General features: G+C 40.3%; 1 protein-coding gene across 1 annotated transcript in view; it reads left to right on the forward strand.

The window, feature by feature from the left end:
- Positions 1–16,377, forward strand: part of zdhhc8b (zinc finger DHHC-type palmitoyltransferase 8b) — an 82,649-nt gene that overhangs the window by 56,322 nt on the left and 9,950 nt on the right. The window contains exons 2-5 of the mRNA XM_039802581.1: positions 5,422–5,543; positions 10,670–10,827; positions 12,869–13,041; positions 13,898–14,000. Of these exons, the coding sequence (XP_039658515.1) occupies positions 5,422–5,543; positions 10,670–10,827; positions 12,869–13,041; positions 13,898–14,000 (556 nt within the window). The remainder of the gene's footprint in view (positions 1–5,421; positions 5,544–10,669; positions 10,828–12,868; positions 13,042–13,897; positions 14,001–16,377) is intronic.

Raw genomic sequence — 16,377 nt, forward strand, 5'->3', positions numbered from 1 at the left:
AAAAGCGAGTGAATCTGTGGTTGGCTTTCACTCGCTGGCGAGCACTGTAACCGCTGTTGAGCCGGGAAGGAGGGGCCAACTTTGAATGTTGTGTATACAAACCGCAACCGACAAATTATTCTGCCTTTTAACTTTGAACATTTGAATGCCAAGCCAAGCAACAGCAGAAATATTTAATGTTTTCTGCAGACTACTCTCCTGTACTGAAATATGTTGTTAGTCAAACAGCATTATCTCAATCATGAGTGGCAGTGGACAATAGAGGTAGTTTAAAGGTTGTCTGACTGTGAAAATAAAATGTTCTAAACCGTCATTTAGCAAACATTTTAAGCACTATTCTCAGATATTCTTCATCTAATAACTGGGAACTGGGATTTGTTTATTTTCATTTAGATTCAAATTTTACTTCAATAATCTACTTCCTCTCCTATTCTTCAAAATCAAGTTAGCACTACTGTATTTCATATTAAACTGTAACTGAAAATGGTCATTCTATTGTGTTTCTAGTTTGGATATTTTAAAAAACAGTTAATCAACAAGAGAATGAAAAATGTTGAATCTTTACACAAAGCAAACAATTGGATATGCAGCTGACTGACATGAATGTCACTAAGCACCAAACCTGCATTCAACACCTGAATTATTTCAGACACATATTGAGCATATTTGTCCATCTACCTTCTTTCACAAAACTGGCATCTGGTGAAAATGTCTACCTTAATGTTGGACTAAGAAAAGTGTAGTCTTTATCCACGACGTTCCACTTCCGGGATTGCTCTCGTTCTGCCGGAAATTCCGCCGGATGTCACTCTTTTCTGATGTCCGTTTTTGGATGTCCCGTTACCGTCCACTTTCTTTGGGTAGGCGTTCTAAACTCCGGTGGATTTGTGAGGACTATGGTTAACTGCTCCTCAGATCTCTGCAGGGTAAATCCAGACAGCTAGCTAGACTATCTGTCCAATCTGAGTTTTCTGTTGAACGACTAAAACTACTTTTGAACGTACACATGTTCCGCCCAAGACGATTGTGATTGGTTTAAAGAAATGCCAATAAAAAAAGAGCACGTTTTTCTCCCATCCCGGAATGCTTTGTGGGCTCGCCAGACCATCCTCCACAGTACCGTTGAGGAAGGTCTGGCAATGCGAGGCTAGGAAAAATGCTACCTGTGGGTGCCCAAAATTCTCTGGATTGACTCAATTTTCTCTTTGATGGTTGTCAGACTCTGCCCTCCTCCCACCCCCCCCCACCCCTACCCCCACTCCTCCCAGAGCTACTAAAAGAACAGATAAGAGAAACTTCAAAGGCTGCCGTTTCTGCTCCGATCCAAAAGCAGGCAAATGAAGGACAGGCAGATTTGAGTAGTCAAATATGTGGGGTGTGTAGTGAGAATTTAGACAGCTTTTTATAGATGGGGTGGTGGAGGAAGTATTCTGATCCTGTAAAACTAACAAAAAAAATACTCTGTTACAAGTAAAGGTCCTGCATTGAAAATATTAGCAAAAGTAAAAAAAAAATATATATATATATATATATATATATTAGGGGTGTAACGAAACACTCAGCTCACGATTCGATATGTATCACGATACTGGGTTCACGATACGATATGTATCACGATATTTTGAAAAAAATGCAAAAATACAACTGAAAATCAAATAAAATAGAAAAGAAGAGACTTCAAGTACCTCAATTTTCTACTTAAGTACAGTACTTGAGTAAATGTACTTAGTTACATTCCACCACTGGGTAGATGCGATTGATTATTGCAACCCTATTTAAAGCTGCAACTGTGCCAGCAGACCAAGCCTACCACTTTAGAAAGCTTTAAGCTCTTCATCAAGCACCTAATTACTTTACAAAGGCCATTGAGTGGTTTCCTCCCTCTATAGGTTTGGGCAGTGGGATTAGAGGGCTCATTTCAAAGTGTTCCACCCAGATTTGTTTAAACGACAGACTCAAGCCTGTGTTTTTTAGGGTGGCAGATAAGGATTTATGTCCAGGCTTTTTTTTTTTTCTTTTTTTTTTTTTTTTTGGAAAGACAGCTGGGTTATCATGAAAGAAAGCCTGGTGTTTTCTCTGATCTTAATACCCAACCAGAGATACCCCTACTGCTGCAGTGGCTGATCAGATATTCATAGGCTCGGTCCAGAAAATTAGATTAGATTCAACTTTATTGTCATTGTGCAGGAATGTAAATGTATATCAGAATGTAAAAAAGGGACTGTATGTTGCGATATTAGTGACATAGTTATCGGATGACTTTCCCATGATCGTGATTTCATAATATTCTAGCAATTGTTTATGACTGGACTGAAAATTCTGCAGTCATACTTTAACTGAGTACATTTTATTGTAGTTGCATTATATCAAAAACCTTGTATCACATGTATGTATGTCGTGTCCCAAACAAGTGAGTTGCATTTAAATGGGGAAAGCTGCACAACGAGTCAAAACTCATTTCCACTTTAACAATGCTTATGTATGAAGACAAAGTGAAAGCTGCTGTGTGGAAAGGTGTGCCCTGTGCCAGCAGTCTCCCTCGTATTGATCGGACTAAGGTTAGTGAGGAGACGGTGTGGTACTCTGCCAGCCTTAGGAGCAAGCTGGGGATTATTCCTCTCTAATCCTTTGTTTTTCCCCTTGCTCTTTTCCTTATTTCAGCCAAGAGATGAAATGTGATTTTCAGCATGAATATTGTCTTTACACTTCTGTCGTGACAGTGTGCTGGGTGTGTGCGGGGGCTTTTGATCTGGAGTTTGAAATGCTGATTGGCTGCAGGGTGCCCGCTTTGTTACCTCTCCATGCAGCTCATATTTGCAGGCATTTTAATTACCACGGAGAACTCAGGCCTTTCTTCCACTTTGGCCAGCTAGGATTCAACCAGACTCATTACATTACTTCACTTTTGGCAGCAAAAGCCTCTTCAGCTTTATAAACTTGATCCAGATCTTTTGACAAGATGGAGGCTTTTCTGCACCAGATGTGGTATCATCGTTACACAAGCAAGTAAAATGGCTTGTAAACTGTGCTGATAAGCCCTGTGTGTTTATTTGTTACTCCTACTCAATTAACCAGTGTCTGTGTCCCTAATCAGGCTTTCTCTGACACATTTTCCTCCCACGCTGTCTGCTCGCAGACTCCTAAAATGGTTGCTGTTAGCCGCACTCCATTTTTTTCCTTCTCTTTGGCTCGACTGTATCACACTGTGGGCAAAAACACATGATCCTTAGACAGGGTAGTAAATTGGGATTTTGTAAGACGGTGGAAGTGCACGCTTATGCTTTTCTTTGATCAATTCTTTAAGAATTTGTACTTTGTCTACTTGCTGCCAAGCTGTGATGACAGAGCACAGTACTACTCACTACAGTCCTCTGCGTAAATGGAAATTCCACTGACAAGTTCTTTGAGGTTGTTATCTTGCAAAAGTAATGTGAAAAGAAATACATGCAATCTATGAAAAAAACGTGCCATCAAATAAACCACTGAAACTGTATTCAGAGAAAAAAGTGACACAACTTAAATGACCAAACTTTTAAGTTTGTGACTCAGGACGTCATTTTCAGTTTGATATGTAGTGTGGCTGACAGTATGCGTTCATAAAAAGAAGGACATCACAAATGGCGTGTGATTTCCTGTTGATTGTCTTATGATAATAAATTGTATCTCTTCCTCTAATGAGTTTATAATATGTTTGTAATACATCATTGTGGAATATTATAACGTGAGCTACATTTTCAGTTGAATGAAGTCAGCTATAATTGGCCTGAGCATTGTCCCGCTATGGTGCAGCGATATCTTGGAAGAATGAATCGAGCCCAGGCTAGGCCTCACAAAGCTGTGGACCAGTGCAGACTGGTTGTGTGAGAGGCCACCTCGTCCCCGTTAGCGTTTCTCTATTCTCTGTTAGTGGCTCCCTCCACGTCACGGCTCTGAATAATTCAACAAAGCAAAAGAGGACTGGCGGAGCGCAAGAGGAGCTATAGATTGAAGATGATCTCAGGGCACGGGTACCAGGAAATTGCCTTTTCGACGTCAGAATAATCTGTAGAGGCGTGCTTGAATGGTGTGTATCTATGAGGTGTGCAGAAGTGGCCGTGGGTGTGTTAGTCATCATTATGCCGGGCAAGAGTGCTGGAAAACGCAAGTGAAAGCGAGGGTCTCTCTTTGAAACACCTCTGTCCCTCTCTTGCAACATACTTTATTCGTTCATAAATTCTTTCTGTGAGTCTCTGACCTGCAGGATCTTTGCAGTGTGCCTAAACACGTCTTCATTTTAACGGTGTTTCATCTCTGCAGAGACAAGAACACGCTGAATGATAGCGCCTTCGGAGGTACACAGTGTCTTGACATTTGAGTCTGTGTGATTGAGCAGGGCTGTGGGTGTGATTCAGGTGTCTGTCTCCACAGTTGAATATTTCACAGTGCTGACTAAGTTATGACTTGCAGGCAGTGGAGAAGGTCATTCTTGACGCAAAGTGTTGGTGGAATTTAAAGGAGACGTTCCACTGGGTGTCGCCCCGTGTCACGGGGGGGGGGGGGGTTAAACAAATTAATAACATAACTAATTACACTGGTTGGAGTATTGAGCTCTGTTTCAGACTGATACCTCCGGTTCAGGCTGTTCCTCAACACGTGCCTTTTTCAGTCGCAGAAAATACTTTTCAATACTCTTCTGGATTGAAGCAGCAAACATTCAGTGCAAGAGTAAAAAATGACATAACATTATTTATAATAACTTTATTTGATTCACAGCTGCTGTATAGTGTTTTGACCTCGACAACCCAACTGCATTTTACCGCAAACTTGTGACTAGTTAACTTTCTAAAGCAGGCACAATCGCTTGCTTGCTAAGAGTCAGGTCGGTGATTGTGAATGTGTGATTGTGTAAAAGGTGTTCACGAGATAGATGCCAACCTTTCGTGAACTTGTGAATTTCGCCAGCCGTCTTCTCTCCTTGATGGAGACAGACGCTGTGTGCACCGTGGGCTCGATGGTGTTTTAAGCCTCCAACTTCGCCAGGCAGCTAACCCTCACCCTAACCCTAACTATAACCATTGCCGTGCTGCCTGGAAGATGACGTTGGGGGCTAAAAACACCAAACCCCGTGGGAGGAGGTGTGTGTGAGAGCAGGGAAAGGAAATGCAGAAGAACGTGTTTTTAAATAGCGTTTAAAAAAAAAACAATAACGAAACGCAATGTGCGGCGGCCGGTGTTGATAGTGTGGCGCACCGCCACACATTAGTCTATGTGTGGGAAACACTGCATGGTCAGGGAATCATCGTTAATGCTGAGACTAGAACAGAAAAGCACACCTATGATAAAAATGCGATGGTGTTTAAATGTGTGTGACTATAAGTGCCACATGATAGATTTAGAAATAAAATCCTAATCTCTGTCCCTTTTTTAAATGTGTGTATCTAGGTGCCCCTGGTTGACAAAGGTGATCTCTCCCGCTGTGCCCCTCTACAATGGCCTGGTCTTCCTCTTCGTCTTGGCCAACTTCAGCTTGGCAACCTTCATGGACCCTGGTGTCTACCCCAGAGGTTTGTATGCATGCAGTCAGTGTGCAAATGAGTTTAAGTTTAAGTTTGATGAAACTAAATCATCTGACACAACATCTAAACACTAAATCATCTGACAGAACATCTCTTCCGACTGCACCTTGGTTATAAATGATAGTTTAAATGATCTGGCTCTTTGTAGTTTGGCTTATTTTAAGATAATGTACTTCTATGCGATTCTTGCTGTTCTGAGTTTGTACCTACCTTCATGGTTGAATGCACTTACTGGGAGTCGCTTTGGATCAAAGTGTCAGCTAAATGAAATGTAATGTAATGGTGATGGTGCAAATGCTGTTCCTATATCTTACAGATACAGATATACAGAATTCTGGGAGAGAAAAAAAAACATTAATACGTGCAAATTTTATCTTGACTAAAAATAAAAAAATAATAGTATCTGTCATAATGTATGTGCACACAAGTTTGAGTAATGTTTCCTCCCTGTTGAGTCGTCATGTAGAGGGTACACCTTTAATAGCACCAGATTTATCAGAGCAGCGATGCTACCCAACGTCTCAGGACCCTATTTTCCGCTTTACAGCCCGTAACAGTCAACATGTCCCACAGGCAGTATCTCTCAGCTGCTTGGCCTGTCAAACAAGCTGGACTGACTTATGCTCCTGATGGAAGCCTCTTGACCTTAGTACTATCTCTGGGTTAAGTAATGATGATTGAATTCATCCTCGGGGATGTTTGTAATTTGCTTGTAAATGATAAGCACCTGTCTTCCACCTGCCCATAAAGGTGTAATAATCATTAGGTAATCTGGTTCCAGAGGTGACAGTGGCCTTGCTGGGTTTTCTAGACCACTGAAGGAGGGGGAGCTTTCTAAGCTCTTTGTGTTATATCTCGCAGGCAGCAGACCAGCTGTAAAGTTTTAATACAAAAAAATGAAGAACTGACAAAGCCGTTAAATAGCATCTGCTTAGAGAATCACTCCCGTCATTTAGATTGTAAAAGTGAGAATGAAAGGTTGGTGTGTATTAAGGATTTGTTTCCCCCCATTAAGGTCATTGATGCATGGCGCGGACATTTATTATCATTTTCCTTTTGGAGGAAACTGCAAAATGAGGTAATGGACAGATGAGAGAGATGGCTGTGGCTAATAAGGCTGCACAGTCTGGGTGCCTTTGCAAATTGCAGAACTCAGTAAGTGACATTTTCAGTTTCCCTGCTAGTTAAAAGGTGTATTGACCTTATGCAGGATCTAAAGGCCTCTCCGCATAAGCAATTAGGTTTTCATAGAATGCATGTATTTCTTTTCATTTCCTATCATAAGTGGAGTGGGATTTTTGCTTGTGTGGTCAACATAAAGTAGGCTATATCTGTAAACTGGAACATGACAGACAAATGTATTTGTGTTTAATCCCAGAGGACGTTAGAAGAAAGTGTTAGCAGAAAACAATATTTTTATATTGCCAGCATGTCATCATGTGTGATGTAATAGGCGTTCGATAGTGACAAAGAATTCTCATGATGTCTTCCTGCCGTGTTCCTCAGTGGAAGAACAAGAACGATAATAAAAGACAATATATGATGTTGCAGTTATAGTCATTGTCAGTGATGAACTGTAACTAAGAACATTCACTCAAGTGCTGTACTTAAGTACAAATTTGAGGTACTTGTACAGCACTTGAGTCTTTTCTTTTCACGCCACTTTCTACTTCTACTCCTCTACATCTCAGAGAGAAATATTGGACTTTTTACTCCACTACATTATTCAGACAGCTTCAGTTACTAGTTACTTTAAATTAAGATTGTTGCAAACAAAATACGTTTTATTATAAATGAACCTACCCAACAATATAACGTCCAGCTAAAATGATAAGACCATTAAACACTTAGTTGATTGACAGAATAGTTTGGATTGTTTCCAGTCTCTAAAATGTGAGTTTTTTTCTTGTTGTTGCATTGAGTACTTTTAATACATAACACATTAAGTGCATTTTCCTGATGATACTTACATACTTTTACTCAAGTAACATTTTCAATGCAGGACTTTTACTTGTAACAGAGTATTTTTTTTACAGTGTGGTATTAGTACTTTTAAGGATCTGAATACTTCTTCCACCATTGGTCATTGTACCGTTCCTCAGCAATAGCTGTAGCTGATGTTCGTGTCACGCTTCTCATAACAAGACACTGAACCCTATACTGTGTGCTACCCTAGGCAACAGCTACAGTACATATTAGCGGTGTACATATAAAAACGGTCTGGCTGAGTGCTCATTTTATTACTTATAGGTCAATGATTTGATCCCCTTTAATAACCATCCATCCTGCCCAAGTGTCATCACACACTCGCTCAGTGGGAGTTGCCCACTTCATATAGATCCACAGTTTACCCTTTCATAAGGGATCATTCTACATTCTATCCTGCACTGTTCTCTTTTACACTACCACCATTGCACACAGTCTACATTCGCACCTTTAACGCTTTAAATTTCTGTGAGTGATTTTTATGTATTTTTTACGTGAGATATATGTATGTGTGTATGTGTTTGTTGTGTTATCGTTGTCTAAGCTACTGGATGCCTACAATTTCCCTCAGGATGAATACAGTATCTATTTATCTATCTATCTATCTATCTATCTATCTATCTATCTATCTATCTATCTATCTATCTATCTATCACTTGTGCATGTACGCTCAGACCCGGGGTTTTTAAACTAAAAAGAAAATAAGCAGTGACAAATATTTTTAGTAAACTGAAACTAAATTAAAACTAAAACCTTCGAGAAAAACGAAAACTGAACTGAAACTATATTAAAAAAAATGAATACAAATAAAAAAAAATGAACGGAAATCATTTCCGTTTTAGATTTTTTCTTTTTTTTAGCTATAATATATCACTACTGGAAAAAAAAGGGACCACATGAATTTCTGTCAACTTTTGTGACACTGAACCACAGAAATGTAACGGACTTGACATGAGATGGTGCCGTGCCGTAATTGCTTCGCATCAGACACTGAACTAGTGCAAAGATGAAACATTAAACACTGGTGGGCTGGCCCTCCCTTCACACACAGCGGCTTCATCATTGGTTTTGCTTCATATTCAAGACAATCTTGGGCAAGACACCTCATCTCTTTTTCATGTTGCTCATAACACCTATCACACAAGATCAAGTAATTTTATGAAGTTTAGTACCCCCTCTACTTCTACTATCTTTGGACGCAATGCCTTCCGCTTTGCAGCAGTACATGATTGGAACACACTACAAAATACTCTGAAACTTACGTCTCTGATCCCAATTTCCACCTTTAAGCTTAATCTTCAAAACAACATAGTCGATTCCTGTTCCTGCTGATAAACATGAATCATATTTATACACATATACTTAAGCTATTTATTTTTTCTCTTTGTTGTCTACTTTTATTTTTTATTTGCTTGTTCTGTGTGTTATGTGTATGATATGTATATGTTTAGTTGTAGAGTATGTTTTCATTTATTTCTGTAGCCTCTTGGCCAGGTCATGTTTGTAAATGAGAAGTTGTTCTCAAACAGTTTATCTGGATAAATAAAGGTAAAAAAAAAAAAAAAAAAAAGGCTATTCCCCAATCAGGTATTTTGTATGTATATGTAGTTACATACTTACTTCTGAGACATTATTCCTGCCCCTAACAAAAACTACTGTAAAACTAAAACTAATAAAGACACTCTGATAACTAACAAAAAATTAAGAGGAAATAAAGACTTCAAAAAACTATTTTACTTTGGTGCGTGCACACACACACACACACACACACACACACACACACACACACACACACACACACACACACACACACACATGTAATGATGCTGTGGTGGGTAATACTTGCAGTAGATTTTCTCCTGCTTGTAGATATGTCCTCAGAATGCTTCTTAATTTCAAAGAAAATGAAGTATAACAACCTCAGATGTCAATAATATTCCACCTGATCTTCGTGCGAGCAATTATTTTATCAGGGCAGGTGTCAACGATTTAAATTCTACTTGAAGATTACTGCCATTTAACACGAATGGTGATAACAGGATTAAGCCTAAAAATGTATTGGATAAAGATTCAGACGATAAAGATGTAAGTATCTCACTCTTCTGTGCTAAAGATAATTCAAATTTTAGGCAAGAACTGAGTGTAATTGAACCAAACTGAATGTTGTTTTTGAAGTGTACATGTACATTGTATGAAATAGGCCACTGCTTTGTGCATGGAGCATTTGTAGAGAAGAAGCTGTCAGGGGAGAAGCGAGCGTAACTGCTGTTTGTTTCTGTTGCTTTGGCAGGCGGTTCACCTTTAAAATCTATTTGAAGACACATGAGCAGCCATAATAACAGAGCAATCTCTGCTTATGGAACTGGTTATTTCTGTGCTCTAGCTTTTGTTTCTCTCTTGTTTTCGCTTGTTCTGTGTGTGTGTGTGTGTGTGTGTGTGTGTGTGTGTGTGTGTGTGTGTGTGGCTACCTGGATCTCCCTGCAGTTATCATTGTACTGTGAAGTTATTTTCTCAGGTCGGAGCTCCGTGTAGATGCTTTGAAAGTGCCCTTTGAAGATATATTTTATTTTCCACTCCAGCTCCAAAGCAAAAAGCTCTGAGTCGCAGGAAAGTGGCACCATGTACAAAGCTTCTCATTAACAGTTGGATTGACTGCAGAGTCGCACCATGGCTGTTGGGGAAAGCCACTTGTAGTCTTATACTGTACTTTACAGATTATGGGTGCAGTTACATGTCTAAACTACGCACTATAGCTTTAATTCCCATTCAATTCTTTTTTTTTTTTTAACTATTCTGATGTCTAAACCAAACTGCTTCTGTTCTACATATATATGATTCACAGTGTGCTTGTTAATCAGTCTTAATGCTAAAAGCAGAATGAATAGGTCACGTCTATAAAAATGTGCATTTCTCTCAGTGTTTGCTCTCTCTGCAGACAGCTAACAGCGGGGGTGAGCTTCATTTAAGGTGCTCCCCTGTTGTCCCTGTCAAATGGAATCATAAATCAAAACTATGCTTTTCTCTGTGTTTGGGTTTGTTTTTCTCACACTCCATCATATGCATATGTGCCTTGTTAATGTGTCTCCGTGTGTGTGTGTCTCCGTGTGTGCGTGTGTGTTTCCCCACAGCGGACGAGGACGAGGACAAGGACGATGATTTCCGAGCGCCGCTCTACAAGAACGTGGAGATCAAGGGCATTCAGGTCCGGATGAAGTGGTGCGCCACCTGTCACTTCTACAGGCCGCCTCGCTGCTCGCACTGCAGCGTCTGTGACAACTGTGTGGAGGTGTGTGTGTATGTGTGAATACTAATGTGCAAACAGAGAGACTGTATGTTCAGTATACATACAGGCACTGAAATCTAAATATGCATCTTTTAGACCGATAGATTAGCTTTTTATCAACAATCTGACGCTGTTCTGTTAGCATTTGACATGTTTGAAATGTTATCAGATGCAGTTTGTTTGTAGCTTAAATCCATTCAGAAGGATTCCCTATCCTGCCAAGTATTACAATCTGAGACAAATGCTGAATATATATATAAATAATTTCTAAATATCTGTGTTTTTTGGCAAAAGAAGAAAACCTCATTAAAATCATAATTACCAGCATAAATATCCGCTTTTGGCAGCTTCAACCATAAAATACTGTTATAAGTATTAGCTCTCAAATTCTCACTTTGGCCTTACAAATGCGCACACACACATATACATACATACATACACACACACACACACACATCCATCAGGACATTAACACACACCTACACACAGGGTGCAGAATGGATTCCTGCTCTCTGTTTCCTTTAAAAAAAAGCTGAGTTTTTGACTTTTGGAGTGTTTTTAAGAACCTGGTTAAGAATTTAATGAGGATGTAAATTATTATTTACACATCGACTGATGAAAGTAGGGCAACCAGAGAATCTCAGATGCCACCCTTAATCAGTACACCATATTGGTATTGGTTTATTGGAGTTAAAGATCCCATATTCTGCTCATTTTCAGGTTCATACTTGTGTTTTGGGTTTCTACTAGAACATGTTTACATGCTTTAATGTTCAAAAAACACATTCTTTTTTTTCATGCTGTCTGTCTGAATATACTTGTATTCACTGTCTGTCTGAAATGCTCCGTTGTAGCACCTGTCTCTTTAACCCTAACCCTTTTTACAATATGGGCCCTTTAGACTTAGACTTAGAAAACTTTAATGTCCCTGAGACTGAATTTGTTGGACAGTACAGGCATATTGACACATAATCCACGACACAAACATTGAACCAGACATCTACAGCGCTATTTATCTAACACATAACATACACACATCAATAAATAGAATACAGTAAAAAGGAGTATGTTGCACTTCCTAAAAGGCCTAATGTCATAAATAAATGAAACTACTGCACAGTACTTCACATACGTATATTCCTCCTCCAGTCATACCCCTCTCAACATATTATTTAATTGGGTTATTGCCATGGGAATGAATGAGTTTTTTGCTCGCTTGGTTCTGACGTTAGTGTATCTATATCCACGACCAGAAGGGAGCGGCTTGAACTCCACTGAAAGTCGGATGGGCTGTATCCATGCAGACCATGTCTGCCTTCTGTGCCAGTCTGGTCAGATATAGTCGGTACAGGTGTACCTGTTGCTTACCAATGATTTTTCCACAGGTTTTAACAATCTTCCCCAATTTATTCCTATGGGTGATTTTTGAATGTCCATACCAGCATACGATACAATAGGAGAGAATACTCTCGACAAGGGTCTTGTAAAAAAGAGTCCGAATTTTGTTATCAACATTAAAATAATGAAGTTTCTTAAGAAAATACAAGCGTTGTTGGCCCTTTTTAAAAACGGCATCAGCACACTGATCCCAGGATAATTTATGGTCAATGATAAGACCGAGATATTTGTACTCCATCACCATCTCCATCTCCTCTCCTCTTATCAGAGTCGGAGTGGGTGAGGGAGCCCCACGTCTAAAATCAGAGACCAGCTCTTTGGTCTTGGACGTATTCAAATGCAACTGGGAGGCTTTACACCAGTCAGCAAATTGGACCAGAGCACGTTTTTCTCCCATCCCGGAATGCTGTGAGGACTGGTCAGACCCTCCTCCGCAGCGCTGTGGAGGAAGGTCTGGCAATGCGAGACTACCCTTCACCTAAACCAAAAACATTGTGTTGCCTGATTTGGTTTGCCTTATTAGTCAAGGGATTTAAACTAGTCCCTTTCCAGTGATAAGATGAAGCATAAGTCACATAACTTAATGCCTTCTCGATAACTTACGTAGACTATCGAGGTGTAACTCCCCGTCTCTCTCCCCCCTCAGGACTTCGACCACCACTGTCCCTGGGTGAACAACTGCATTGGTCGGAGGAACTACCGCTACTTCTTCCTCTTCTTGCTGTCGTTGAGCATCCACATGGTGGGAGTTTTCTCCTTTGGCCTCATCTTCGTCCTCCACCACCGAGATAGACTTGCAGCCCTGCACACCACTGTCACGTATCCTTTCACTGCTGGAAATCTCACTGCTAAGCCTGTTAATTGTTTTAATAAAGTGCTCATATTATGAGTTTTGGCTTTTTCCCTTTCCTTTATTGTGTTATATATCTTTTTTGTACACGTTATAGGTTTACAAAGTGAAAAAGCCCAAAGTCCCCCCCCCAAAGGGACTTCCCATCTCCAACAGAAAACACTGTTCACAAACTGCTCCAAACAGCTCTATTGTAGTCCAGCCTTTACTTCAGACACAAACGTAACACACTTTGTAACACACGTTATAATGCTCGCCTAGCTGCTAGCGTGGCACACCCTCATACTCTGCTTCTGACTGGCTAGTAGTCCTTACCTAGCTACTAGCTCAACACACAGGGTGAAAAGAGAAGCTGCAGCCATGTGTAGTACTACAAAAATATGGTGTTTTTTGAAAATAAAACCATGTAAACCTATTCTGATATAACCTCTAAATACAATTATGAACCTGAAGATGAGCATACTGTAATATGAGCACTTTAAGTAGAAAGTTTGGTCGGTTGTTTATTCAGTTTTAGAGCTGCAAAGGATTAATCGATTAGTTGTCAACTATATTATTAATCGCCAACTATTTTTAGGTAATCGATTTCAGTCATTTTTCATTCAAAAACTATTCTCACAATTCTCTTATTTCAGCTTCTTAAATGTGAATATTTTCTTCACTTGTCCAACTCAGTCGTTAGTAGTCTTTTATTTTGCTGAATAATGTTTCTTGAGTGGACAAAACGGCGCAAGTGGTTACTTCTGCCTGAAGGAGTGGATGGAGATCTGGCCGTGTTCTTGTGATCCTGTACTGTCGTTGTTAATCTTTAACGTTTGTGTCCAGTCTGGTGGTGATGTGTATAGCGGGCCTTTTCTTTATTCCAGTCATGGGACTCACAGGTTTCCATATGGTGCTTGTTGCTCGAGGGCGAACAACCAATGAACAGGTGAGTGCAGGAGCTTGCTGACGTGCTTGTTCTGAACGAACACACAAATATATTCGCCTTTTTAATTACGCGGCGAAAAACAACAGAGTTGTGCCACTCTGCTTCACACAGACTTAGACATTCACACCTGGATGTGTGATGACTGTTGGCAGCCGTGCTTTCTTTATGGACCCTTTGAAATAGTTGTAAAAATCTTGACAAGCAAACCTCTGGTTACCACAGTGCATAACTGCCACATTCGGTAGAAAAATACAGTCCAGCTAGAGTGTGGGCAGAAATACTTTTACCTTAAAGGGGTGATAGAATGATTATATAGGGTATTTCACACTGTTCCTTATGGTCTCCTAATGGGGTATGTAACATTGGTTGGGCTGAAAATGGCCTGGTTGATATTTTATTGGCCCTTATGCATCCCTGTGTTTTGGCCCTATTTGTAACAAGAGCTTTTCTTCCAAATATGGTATGATCAGGAATATTTAGATGAGCTGCGCGCTGATTGGTTGAGCGACTTGCCATACGCACATATTAGAGACGCGCGCTGATTGTTTGAGCAAATCCCCAATACACATACATTAGAGAAGCGACAGAATCTCATATTCCAGACACTGCAATGTTTCATAACAAATTCACTTCTGAGACTTTTTTAAGCGAGAAATCAACTATATAAAGCTGAAATATGGGCCGTTTTACAAAATTTGATGGCTAATTGCAAATTTGGTAAGACGTGTCGGACTTTAGGAGCTCCACACAGTCTGACGAGAAAGCGGCAGCCTGCTGGGCTCCATACCCAGCGCAAAGTCACCCTTTGTGGATACTGCACTACGGGGCTCCGCGGCCAGCTGCCGGCATAACTATAATATATTTACGGTTTGAATTTCGTCACGCCACTTTGATTTTAAGGCATTTTTATGAACGCGAGACGTCTTTGTAGGACCAGCAGCTGCTTGCTATATGTCCCATTCATTACAATGGGGAAATACCGCAGCTAGCTAGCTACACTGTCGCCATAACTAAATTATATTTACAGTTTGAATTTCGTCACGCCACTTATATAACATCATTCCCCAATGTCTTATAAAGCTAACCGTTGAGTCCGATTTGATTTTAAGGCATTTTTATGAACGCGAGGCGTCTTTGTAGGACCAGCAGCTGCTTGCTATATGTCCCATTCATTACAATGGGGAAATACCGCAGCTAGCTAGCTACTACCTGTCGCCATAACTAAATTATATTTACAGTTTGAATTTCGTCAGCACCCACTTATACAACATCATTCCCCAATGTCTTATAAAGCTAACCGTTGTGTCCGATTTGATTTTAAGGCATTTCTATGAACGCTTAGCGTCTTTGTAGGACCAGCAGCTGCTTGCTATATGTCCCATTCATTACAATGGGGAAATACCGCAGCTAGCTAGCTACACTGTCGCCATAACTAAATTATATTTACAGTTTGAATTTCGTCACACGCCACTTATATAACATCATTCCCCAATGTCTTATAAAGCTAACCGTTGTGTCCGATTTGATTTTAAGGCATTTTTATGAACCGGCTAGCGTCTTTGTAGGACGAGCAGCTGCTTGCTATATGTCCCATTCATTATTACTGGGAAATATCGCAGCTTGCTCACTTCGCATAACTAAAGTATATTTACAGTTTGAATTTCGTCACGGCATGAATATTACAGGTTCCTCAAGGTCTTACAAAGCTTAGCTAACACTTGTCCGATTTCGGATATCAATTGAATGTATTTTTGTGAATGTCAGAGTTAGGAGGAGGCTAGCTAGCTCTCATTGATGGACTCCATCTCACCGCGGCTCTATCAATGAGACTCGCGGACAAGAGGCTTTATTTCCCCGATTGTTTGTTTAAATAACTCAACACACATACCCATTATAAGATTAACTGGAACCTGCGGGCTGCGGTAAAGATTGCGGCGTAACAAGCTCGCTGACACTGCGGTCAGGGCGGCGATGTAGCAACCCAGGCAGCACCAACACCGGCACTAAACTCCGACACAGTCGGAGAAAATTTGCAATTAGCCATCCTTTTCCGTAAAAGCGGCCCATATTTTAGCTTTATATGGTTGATTTCTCGCATAAAAAAGTTTCAGAAGTGAATTTTGTAATGGAATAGCAGAGATCTGCGTGACCTAGCTAGATTCAGAAGACTACCTGATCTCAGGTCAGTTGTGTAGCCTATGTAAATGTTGGGGCGTGACTGTTCTCTTAAGGTTCCGGATTTTGAGACGCTTGCGTAAGCAACTCAGCTTTGTTGGGATTCGCCCGTTTTCAGCGGCAGTTTCAAAATATGAGATTTTCATAGTAAAGGGGTGTCAGTGGGACTTTGAGCTTCTATGTATGTCCTATTTACCCACCG

This window comes from Perca fluviatilis, chromosome 6 (assembly GCF_010015445.1).
Source record: "Perca fluviatilis chromosome 6, GENO_Pfluv_1.0, whole genome shotgun sequence".
Taxonomy (NCBI): Eukaryota; Metazoa; Chordata; class Actinopteri; order Perciformes; family Percidae; genus Perca; species Perca fluviatilis.